This window comes from Cyprinus carpio, chromosome B7 (genome assembly GCF_018340385.1).
Source record: "Cyprinus carpio isolate SPL01 chromosome B7, ASM1834038v1, whole genome shotgun sequence".
Lineage (NCBI taxonomy): Eukaryota > Metazoa > Chordata > Actinopteri > Cypriniformes > Cyprinidae > Cyprinus > Cyprinus carpio.
In genome coordinates, this window is record NC_056603.1 from 35,292,499 (window position 1) to 35,304,411 (window position 11,913).

An 11,913-nucleotide genomic window follows, 5' to 3' on the forward strand; every position below is an offset into this window, starting at 1 on the left:
GAGAGATATTCACTCAACATCACGACCATAGTGTATTGCCTTAACATAAAATGTAATTTCTGTATACATACACATTTCAGTTGCTGAGGGCTCCATATTTAATTATTCCTTACCAATTTCAATAAACATTTCCAGTTATTGTGAATAAGCCGTGCACATTTCAGTAAAAATACTTGTCTATTAATTGCATTTTTTTTTTTAACTTTAGCAACGGCACTGCAAAAGATCTGTAGTAATTTAACTACACATATCTTCTCGTTCCAGAGTACTCATTCTTCTGACACACCCTCATGTAGTTGCAAACCTGTATACTTTTTTTCTTCTGCAGATCACAAAAGACAACATAAGAATGTTGGACTCAAAACAACATTGACATGCACTGACTGTCCTTTTTAAAATGTCGCTATGCTTCACACAATGAAATACATGCATACAGGCTTCGTGCAACATGAATTAGAAAAACTAATTTTATGGGAGACCTAACCAGTCTGAGGTCAGTGAGGTAAAAAAAAACACCAGACAGAGATCCAAAAATTTAAATTTTATTGAGGTGATAGCAAACACACAGCTGATTGAGTGGGACGACAGCAATTATGCATCTGCAATGGTGACCTCCACCTCAACACCAGGCTCAATGCTGATGCTGGTGATCTGCTTGACAATCTCAGATGGACTATGTAGATCAATGAGGCGCTTGTGAATCCGCATCTGGAATCTGTCCCAGGTCTTGGAACCTTCACCACAAGGCGTCTTGCGAGTAGTGATACGAAGAGTCATTGACGGAGATAGAATAAGAAAAAAAGAACCAAATTTAGAATGACAGCCTGATGACAGGCATCTTAAAAACTGGGACATTATCTTGGCAAACATATGTCTGTAAATGATATGAGTATTTAATTGAAGTGCTATGAAACTTCCATTTGCTTAGACAGGAGACGATTAAGAAAAGTCAAGATTGCTACTCACCTTGGTGGGCATACGCACAGGTCCCTTCACCTTCAGACTCTTCTCCTTGGCACCTCGGATCAAATCAGCACACACTAAAGAGAAAAAAAAAAAAAAAAAAAAAAAGTTTAAATGACAACATGCCTGACCTATACCAAGACACAAATCAGAGTTTTGTGAAAAGGCTCAGAATAGCGTATAATATAGCTCATGTTTATGTCGTTCATATATTATTATCCTCACTGCCATCAATTTAGTACCACCAGAGCACCGGGGCGCAAACACACCTTTTTCCAGAGATTTGACATTGCGGCTGGTCAGAGTGATGCGGATGCGATGAATTGCCACCTCAGCCTCAACAGGAGCCTTACCAGTGTCTTTGAATGCCTGCAAAACATACATGCTGTTAATAAACTTCTCAAACAGTGCAAACAATGCAATTCTGATACTTACTAAATACTTGGTCTTTTTTTCACAAATTACTTTTATATATGTTATAACCCAGAGGGCTGACATACCCAATAAATTTAAACAGGTCAGGGCATCAGCAGAGGGTATCAGAACATACCCATACAAATTTCAAAATAAATCCTGTATCAAATTATTTTACTTTAACAGACTGGGGCACACATTTAACTCGCGCAAGTCTCAAATACTCAGTACACAATATATACATGCATTGAAATTGGATTTTGTGTACAAATATATCAATTAATATAAATCACAGGGTAAATCACTACCTTTGCAAAATCGTTATACTGAATCAAATGTTCACATTAAACATTATAAACAAGACAGAAATATGCAACTCTTGATATGAATCGTCTATGTTCTACTTCAGTGTAAAAAAAAAAAAAGAAATTGGAGGAATTGGGGTTCTAGTGAATACAAAATTTTATTTTTTAGCTTTACTATTCACAACTGCTCATTCAAAAGATGTAAGATAAAATGTGTACTCACACCCATATACACCATTTTACAATATAAAATCAAAGTAATCTGTCATAATTTATCAGCATCAGATCATAAGCACTCTCTTGGCATAAAATGATTTTCACTGATCGCAAACTGCTCAAACTCCAAGTCTGCAAAACAGTTCAGCGCAACGCCGGGACAGTTCAGAAACATGGCGCGGCACGTGTTCACACGAGCTGCTTAACACCTAAACACAGACACAGAGACTACTTCTCTGTGTTAATATGACATTAATAAAGCTTCAAATTACCATGGTTACTAATTCCTGACCGACTTATTCGTGGAAACAGTTGAAACGCGAACAGCGGTGAGTCAGGAAGAACACAACACGACCACGCTCTGGTCCTTCCAAAAAGGAAGGCTTGAAGGCCTGCTCGTTTTTTTATATGAGCCATCCGGGTACTGTGTGACATCAACACCGCGTCAACATTTCCGCCGGAACAAAAAGCATTTTGCTGGATTTTTGCCGAATAAAAAATTAACATGGATTTATTACATATTATAAATGTTGCAAATAAAATTAAACTGAATTAAAAAAAAATATAATAAATACATCAATAAAACAAACTACCATAATGTTATAAATTGATAATTACAATTTTATTATAGGAACAATGCCTAAATAATAAGAGATTTGCACTATATTTTTTATGTTAATACAAAAAAAGAAAAAGATAAAAGAAAAACAACACACACTTTGACAAAAAATATTCAGACCCTTAACTCGGTACTTTGTTGGGACTTTTTGGGTATGATGCGAAAATCTTTACTAATTACTTGTTTACGTCAATGTTTATTTATTTATTTGCTTATATTTGCAAAGTTATCACAGTTATCATACAACTGTTTTTTTTTTTTTTTTTTTTTTTTTTTTTTTAAGCAACGTAAAAATGTGAGAAGTATGTCCTGTAAAGGGTTTGGGGAAAAAAGGTGAGTGTATGTCCTGGTTCCCTACATTACAGCACCAAATATTCCCACAATTACAGTAATATCAGTAAATTTGGACTTTGTGGAGACATTTATTTGGTCCCCATGAGGAAGCTTATTTATCCTAAAGATTGTTTTTTGAAAATATAAAAATGTTTCATGTTAAGGGATAGGTTTAGGGATAGGGTTAGGGTAAAGGGGTAGAAAATACATATTGTAAAGTATAAAAATCATTACGTTTATGGAATGTCCCAATAAAAATTGAAACTAGTGTGTGTGCATTTGCATTTACACAAACACCTTGTAGAGTGAGTCTCTCTTGTGTTTATTGATCACTCATTACTGTGGACAGTATTAACACTGGACCAAATCTCTCCTCTCCTCACATAGCAGCAAAGGTCGTCTGAACATACACAGAAACACACACTTTTCATCAGAAACATGCACAACTGCCAACAGCCTGCCTTCCTTAACACACACCTGACTCCACTAGTCAGTGAATAAATAACCTTCTCTTTGGATGATGTTATCAGTAGGAGACAAATTAATCGTCAGCTGTGGCAGCAGGCTCTCATGATGGAGACAAATGCATAACACACATTCATACACATAGATATATAGGATTCTGTCTGTCTTAGGCTATACATGTACAACAGTAGTTTGTAAAATACATTAAAGTAAAATATACTTGATTAGCAATAGCAGGCCATTAACAGAATGGCATTAAAACAAAAAGAACACAATGACACACATAATTATGGCTGGAATGCTGTCTGTCTTTTTCATCTGTCCATATCATCTATCTTGGATCATAGGTCAGTACCTCCACGGCCTTCCCCATGCTGTGGTGTCGTCCATCCTCTAAATGGTTTGTGTCATATGCACCATATTACAAAAACATTAACAATATGGCTCACGTAACCCCCAACCCATGACACACACTCTCTCTCTCACACTCACACACACACACACACACACACACACACACACACACACACACACCTACTTTAAAACACAGTTTGAAATGTTGGGTGGTAAAAAGAGGAGAGAAAGTCGGTTGCACCACCAGGGGCTATACACTGTCCATTAGCAGCATTATCCATCAGATTTATTGCAGGAGTGTCGCTCACACACTCTGTGTTGTGATGAGCATGAACAGGAGAGTTTGTGGCTCCCAATGATAAAGTTTTCTTTTTCGAGTAATCCTATAGATTAACAATATAAGTCCATAATTCAGCAGCAATATAAATGAATGACATCACTCATTCAGATGACCTCATGGTAGCAGGCCACCTAGATCTACACAATTTTGTCAATACTGAAGCTACCAGAAACCTTAAATGTCGTAAGTACTTGCTAAAGTAATCTTGCTGGAATTGACCTTTTTTCTTTGTTTAGCTGAAGCCTCAGTCGAGAGGCACTGACAATTAGATATTTTGTGCAATAAAGCAAAACAACAATAACAAAAACACTGTATTGAGTGTACCTGTAAAAATATCACACATATAGCACTGTGTATGTATGCTTAAAATCTTCTAAAAGCTACTTATGACATCTATACTATTTACTTTCACAAAAAAAAAGGCATATTATTTTTTTCTGAAAGTGCTATTATGAAATATATGCCCCAAATGGAGGTTCTCTGAATATTTATGCTTTTAACAACCTTCAGCTTCCGAGGAAGTAAATCAAAATCCCATTAAACAGACATTTAGCCAACATTCTGTCCAAATACCTATAAACACACACACAGATCAGTCTCTAGAGGATGTCTATAGAGGAAGATGCATTCGTACTGACAGCAGTTACATTGCTGGAAATCAACCACTTGCTGTACTGTGGGTTACTAGCAGGTATTCCTACTCAAATTCTTTATTCAGTGATAGATCATATGAGTGATCTCATCATATCTGTGCACACTTCCTTTAGTAACCAACACATTGCTTCACTGGCCATTTGCATAAAGTTGAGGTCTCTGTCACTTGTGTCGCCTCAAATTGCCAACTCTAATTTGACTGCTTTGCAAATCACTGTCAATGTGAATAACCTTTACGTTCATTACAAACTTCAATGGATTTGATACCGAGATCAACTACATCCTCAGCTTATATCCAGGTAAACTGTAGAGAAGTCAATATAATGACACACTCTGTCACAGACTGTATTTTGTCTTTTGGAGTTATATAAGCTGTGAGCTTAAAACCGAGACAGCAAAAACTGATATGACAAAAACTGGTATGAATGTTTCTTTCATTGACAGCTTTGATCAGTGCAATAGCCAGCATTCTGGTGGATGAGGTTGAATGAAGTAAGAGAGTAAAAGGATTTGAGCGTGTATGTGGGTGAGAGAGAGAGTCTTCGTCTTTCTTTCCCTTTGTTGATGTGAATTGTGAAGCATTCCTGCACTGGTATCCTTTGAGGCCCTTACAACGAGCAGCAGCATGATGGCAAACAGCCATCAAAAAAAACAAAAAAAAAAAAAACAAGAGATGAACCTTCCTTTTATGTATTTTTTTAGATATGAAGGTTTTGGTTGCCTTTGGCTTTAAATAGTTGTGACATAGTCACTAAAACGGTGGTAGTTCAGTACCCAACAGTTTATGAGCTATATATTAAACAACAAGATGGAAACAACATTAGACAAAATATCTTTTAGCTTTGATGGAACTTCAACGCCTCTAGAAGTTTAAAGTGTTAATGAGTTAAAAGTGTTAATCTCTCTCTCTTTCAGCATTTTGGGAGTGAAACCTCACTGCAAACTGAACTCTGCTCTCACAAATAACATAACCATGTATTTAATGTTCAGCTATATTTGTAAGGTGATTGCCATCCTCCATTGTTAAAATGATTGCCAAAACACCTCTAGACGGAAAATAAAATGAGTATTGCATTTTCAACTTCTTGAATGACCGAAAATGTGATACTGTCCTAAAGACTTTCCTTAAAAATGTGGTACTGGCTTGAGGAAGCAGATTGTTTCCTTGGCGGGATTTCAGAGACTCTTTGCTTGTATAAATCTGATTAAGGGCTAAGTTGATAATAAACATAAGAGTGTTTTAATAAGTGCTACAAAAATTGTAAGTGTGTGAATGTATTTGGGTTACTGGAAGGCTTGGTGGAAGCGAGGCAGGGTGGTGGTTGTATTCAGAGATGGTGGATGTGTATAACTCGGAGTGAGTGCATTGGTTTGTGACAGTGTGTGTGAATGTGTGATTGTGTGAAGGAGGCTAAGAGGCTCTGGGGTGTCTTGCATGGGGGTGGTCAGTAGCCCCTCCTCCTGGTTGTAGGCCACTCCCAAAGTAGGCCCTGCCCCTTGATTGTAAGGCAGAAAATTAAACAATGGAGACAGAAAGTCCAGGGACGATGTTGTCTCTCCAGTCACCGTTGCAGAAGCACTCAGCTTGGGTGTATCTTCAGCCTGTAGCTCTAAGAGATAACTTTCAAGCTCCGCCCTCAGTGGCGGCGGTGGCGAGTAAGAAGCATGACCTATTGGATATCTTAGAGAGAGAGGCCCAGATGTTGGTGAGGATTGTGGCTCCATCAAATCTACGGGCTCTGCCTTAACCCTCAGCAGCTCATGAGCGTGGCTTTTTTTAACATGCCGGGTAAGGTGATCCTTACGGCCGAATCGTTGTGCACAGTACTGGCAAAGGAAATCCTTGCGTCCTGTGTGCACAACCAAGTGGCGTCGCACATCCTTACGGGTGTAAAAACGCCTTTCGCAGTGTTCACACTGATGTCGCTTTTCCTTAGTTGCGGTAGCGCTTTTCCCTGCATGCCCACGTAGGTGCTCCAGCAGTAGGGGAGTGCTTGGGTATGATTGCAGACACACCTTGCAGGTGAGGTCTCCACGGTGTGCGGCATGAAGGGCTTGGTGCCTTCGAAAGCCTAGTTTAGTATTGTAGCTCTTGCCGCATTCTGTGCAGCCGAAAGCCTCCTTGTTGGGGTCGTGTGTGTGGAGGTGGTTCTTCAGGTGATCTTTACGGTGGAACATCTTCTCGCAGTAGCTGCACTTGTGTGTCTTTTCTGGAGAGTGTGTGGCCATGTGCCTATGGACACAAACGCATTAGCGTACACTGACCAGACTACTGTCCAAATGTCATAAAACAAACCTGAGTATATCTGGTCTTGCTTAATAAGATTTCATCAAGTTAGGGGACCAATATTCTTATCAATCAGTCAATCACATTTTTGGTTTTAGCTTAGAAGGTGGAGTTAGAATTTCAGTTTGGGGCTTTAACATACCTTTCAATCAATTATTACCTTCTGATATTAGGTGTAAACTGGTATTTGGGCTTCAACAATATAATAAACTTATTTACCTCTGAATCTTGTGGCAGTTAAAAGGACAGTTTATCCACAAGTTTGGTGATGTGGTTTCGACCCCATTTAGTTTCAGAAATACCGTTTGAAACAACAAGAGGGAGAGTAAATGAGAGAATGTTTAATTTTAAGTGATCTATCCTTTTAATGGTCAAGATTAAGGTGTAGGTAAGAATGTTGTTCCAAGACCACTGAACTAAGAAACACCTTATTTTGCAAAATAACAATTACCATATGATTTCAGATCACTCACCTATTTGCAAATTTTGACTGAGACAAAAACAGTGGGTTTGCATCAGAGACATATGATGGCCATGGAATGGTTTGTGAAAGTATAAGGACCTACCGTAAGAGTTTATACTTGGAGACGAAGGCCTTGGTGCAGTCAGTGTGTGTGCAGTGATACGGCCTTTCCCCTGTGTGGGAGTACGAGTGTACCTTCAGCTTCTCCAAGCTGTTGAAGGCCTTCTCACACAACTGACAGGAGAAGTTCTTCCTCACTTTACCCTCTACTCTCCTCTTCCGCACTCGACAGTGTTCTGCCGTAGTGGGGCAGTCGTTTGGAGATACCGTTGCCATGGCAAATTAGCGACAGCAAGCCATGTGGTGGACAGGAGTGATATGTCCCAGCACAGAGAGAGTGTGACAGCCCAAATCTTCAACACAGCAGAGACACAATGCCCTAAGAAAAAGACAGCAAACAGTGAATTGACTAGATGAATGAACAGACTACTTTTTATGTAGTACAGTGTCAGTAAAAAAAAAAAAAAAAGTACCTTCACTGCATTGTACAGCTGTTGAAATATTTCTGAAGCCCAAAAAATTATTAAACAAACAAAATAAATTATAGTAAATAACTGTTTTCAAATCTGTAATTGATTTAAGATTACCTTTTAAAATTTTTCATTTTCTCAGTTGTATCACCCGGGGACATTCCGTGTACCACTGATGGTGTTCGTACCACACTTTGAGAACACTAGACTAGACAATGATAACAGGATACAGAAATCTGTATCCAGGCAAAATGATGAATGCTTAATGAAAAACTTTAGAGAAACCTTACTAAGTAATAAACTACTTGCTTTCCTTTAATAAAACACTTTCATTTACAGCCATGCCATCATATTATGCAGCGTCACATAGAAGCCACTTGTAGGTTGATTTAATTGTAAAGTGTAAATACTGCTGAAACAGTAAAAACTGTGTAAACAGTGGCACACTGCATACATATAAAAATATAAAAAAACATGCAATATATACAAAGTTGCAAACTATACTTATTGGCATACAAAACTTACAGGATATGCAGGTTGTATGAAGAATTGTGTAAAAGGGCAAGGTTCACTAAACCTATTTAAAACAGAAGTGCAGACTCTCTAAACTTAAACTCTTTAATAACTTCAGCTGCTCTTGTTTACTTTGTGTTTTGCACTGATATCCACTTGCCTTCCTATTTTCAAAGACTATACCGAAGTATTCATCTTGCTAACATCACTTCTTTACCTGTCTCTTGTTCACATTTTTTTCCTTAATTTATTTCACAAACTCACACAAATTTGACCAGCTATATATCCTGCATTTTTTCTTTTTTTTTTCCAGTGCTATACAATCCCCTCAAACTAAACTGTTTCAGTGGAATATTTGCAATGAAAAGACAAAGAAGAGGAACTGCGAAAATTTAGAGCTAAAATGCTGTCTTTAGACACTATTGTTTTTTTTGTTTGTTTTTTAAATAAGTTAAAATTAATGTTTCCTCTCACATTAATGTCTCACATTGTTCCTTTCCATACTGGATGGATTAAAGACTACCATCCAACAACTCTTTAAACATTAAAACAACAACAATGACATTCAATGACCAAAAAAAAAAAAAAAAGTTCAACCAGTTAACTTATTCTTATCTGCCTCTTCTTCTATGATTTATTAAAATATGTATATTACAATTAGGCTATTATTTAGGACAAAATGGTTTGTTACTTAGAATTGCATCAACTTTTTTGTCATCAAGATTTTTCTAGCATTGCAGTTTTAGTAAATTTTACCAGCACAAAACTGAAATGCTAGGCTATGTCCAATATATTACAAGTAAGTTCAGTTTGTTTAAATAACAAGAAGAAGAAGAAGAAGAAGAAGAAGAAGAAGGGAATTAAACAAATATTGTTTAATATTAAACAAAATCTTACAAGGAAAAAAAGAACATTGTAATTGTAAACTCCTTGGCAAGACAAACCACTTATGTCTGTAGAGTCTCATTAGTTAACATATTTTCTTTATTACACATATTTTAATGTTCAGTAAGACATTTTAATGCAAGAGAGCATAAAGCACCATCTGTATCTAAGAATTCATTACTTGGCTGAATTTTAACAGTTTTAAGCCTATACAGTCAAGACTATGAAAACAAATAAAACATGTAGCCTAAACAAACAAAAATAAACCATAAAATATTCTACTCTGATTAAATAAGCTTTATTCATTCATTCACATTTAATTAAATAGGCTATATAATACATTTAATTTGGCAAACACTTATCCAAAGGGACTTATAGCCTATTGCATCCAAGGCACAAATTTTATCTAGGTAAAGATTCTAGCTTTCCCTAGGAATCAAACCTATGGGATTTTGTGTTGTTTGAGCTGCAGGAAGTCGAGAGAGAGAGAGAGAGAGAGAGAGAGAGAGAGAGAGAGAGAGAGAGAGAGAGAGAGAGAGAGAGAGAGAGAGAAAAGAAACTTCCCGTGACGTCTCCTATAGGCTATTAGAAGTGCGAACTGCATGGACCTTCGCAAAAAATGTTTCAATTATTGAGTTATTCATAATTCAAAATGGTATTTCACAACGCTGGCTGCATGCACCAAATCTAACAACTTCATTACGCGGTCCAACAATTATTTCAGCTTTTTGCCTCCGAAATAAATTATAAGGTCTAAATATAGGCTACAAAAAAGGACATTTCCTGAATGCTAAATCTTGGGCTTTTTTTTCCATGCAGTTCGCACTACTAGTAGTCTATAGTGGGCTACAGCGGAAGGTTTTTTTTTTTTTTTTTTGAAGGACTCCGAACTTCACATTCACTTTCACAACAACTGCGCGGAAAACCCGATGACCCGCTTCACCTGAAATGTTATTTTTTTTAAGAACATCCAGCAGCAGTATTGATGGAGGTGCTTCATAGCCCAGATGGAGAATCTTAACCTCCAACCTTCCACCGCATCTGGCCATATGCCGTGTAGGCTATATATGTTTATATAAACCTTCTATCTCTATTGCAAACACGGGCGCGCGCAATGCGCCGATTTTAAAAGCTCTACACCAATGTAGGCTATTTTGCGCACAATGCCGCTGATGCACAGAGATATATTATTGTGGATAAACACGCACCGCCATCACATGCACACGTATCATATAAAAGTATATTTGAATGCAAACTACAGCCTACAACAAATTTACGCTGACATTCAACAGAAACGCACCACACCCCTTGTCTTAGCAACCAACAACTCTATTTGACTTCTCGGTGTCGAGAGTAAAATCAAACTATTACATGCATCATTAAAGAATTCTGCTATTTAAGATTTAAGAGCCAATGGCCCTTCGTCAATCACTCATCCTGGTCCTAAGTGGGACTTTCCCTCGGAGTAGAATCTAGACAGATGAACATTGAAGAGCTCTGCTGAGCATCTCCTAATTAGTGCCCCTTCACTTCTCCCACCATTTTGGTTGTTTTCGATATTGACAAGCAGCTTTCTCTTCCTATAATGACCCCAGTGCAACTTTGTATAAGTCATTGACACCCCTAATATAGGCTAGTCACTGACTGTGCCTCCCAAACAACTAACTTTGTAAATTGTGCCAAAACTGAGCAGAATTATGCCGCTTATTTATTACATCGTGCGTTTAAATGTGATTACAAACATGGAAAGGTGCTTCTAACACAAACTCGGTGTTTGCGTTCGATTCGCGTGCATGTCTGTGTCAAAACTTTCGCACCATGTATGCAGCGTGCTTTTTAAAAAATATTTAAATACTTATGAGTATGCTACGGCTATCACCGTAGCCTATCGTTACTATATATTTGGAGAAAATCTCAAAACAATTTTTTCAAAAACTTTTTTTCAACTTTTACAACTTCACGCGTTTCTCTGTTTATTGACATTCGCCCGAGCGCAACCTGACTTGACAGAAACAAATAACAGAACTGTGTTACATTTCCTATGTAATTCAGTCTTTCGTTGCTTTTCTCTCAGGTCCCAAACTAGGCGCTGATTAACCCAAAACTTTTTTCTCTAGCTCACCCCTCTCTCATAATTTGAATAACCCCGATATTTTAATTAAAGCACGTCGTAACAATTTTCTAAATATGCATAAAACTCACCGTGGGAACGTTCACATCCTTTCTAGGGTATTTTTCTTGACTTTCAACTATTCCCCGGATTTTTAACAATTTTTTTCTCATATTTTTTGCTGGACGCGGCGGGCCTAAAAATTGTTTGCTTTCCCCTCTTTCCAGCAGCCATTGTGTATGCGCTGCGATGCAACCAAACCGAGATTTGGCCACGCCCACCATAAAACCCTCCTTCTTCGCTCTTATGATTTGTGTAATAAACTGTCATTTTCAGATTTTACTGCCACTGACTTCCCTTTAAGAAAATCTAACATTTAGGACTCGTCGGTAATTCTGTCAATCGGTCCGACTTCGTTTAATTTCTGTTCAGTCAATAGGAGGGTAAAACAGTTATCATCCT

General features: G+C 37.6%; 1 protein-coding gene and 1 non-coding gene across 4 annotated transcripts; both read right to left on the bottom strand.

The window, feature by feature from the left end:
• Positions 1-526: 526 nt before the first annotated feature.
• On the bottom strand, positions 527-11,861 carry rps20 (ribosomal protein S20). 3 transcript variants are annotated; one of them, XM_042728419.1, is made up of 4 exons: positions 2,171-2,325; positions 1,233-1,332; positions 967-1,040; positions 527-774 (listed from the first exon to the last, which is right to left on the bottom strand). In XM_042728419.1, the coding sequence occupies exons 1-4, from the start codon at positions 2,171-2,173 to the stop codon at positions 592-594; spliced, it is 360 nt and encodes a 119-aa protein (XP_042584353.1). In that variant the 5' UTR covers positions 2,174-2,325; the 3' UTR covers positions 527-591. The 3 variants fall into 3 exon arrangements, 1 of the variants encoding a protein (XP_042584353.1); XR_006155252.1 differs by lacking the exons at positions 527-774; positions 967-1,040 and adding exons at positions 7,517-7,852; positions 11,544-11,861 and having other exon boundaries at positions 1,240-1,332; positions 2,171-6,896; XR_006155253.1 differs by lacking the exons at positions 527-774; positions 967-1,040 and adding exons at positions 7,170-7,177; positions 7,517-7,644 and having other exon boundaries at positions 1,240-1,332; positions 2,171-6,896.
• Positions 1,125-1,193, bottom strand: LOC122138111. The gene has a single exon (XR_006155323.1). It is a non-coding gene; the product is annotated as a small nucleolar RNA U54 (small nucleolar RNA).
• Positions 11,862-11,913: the final 52 nt, after the last annotated feature.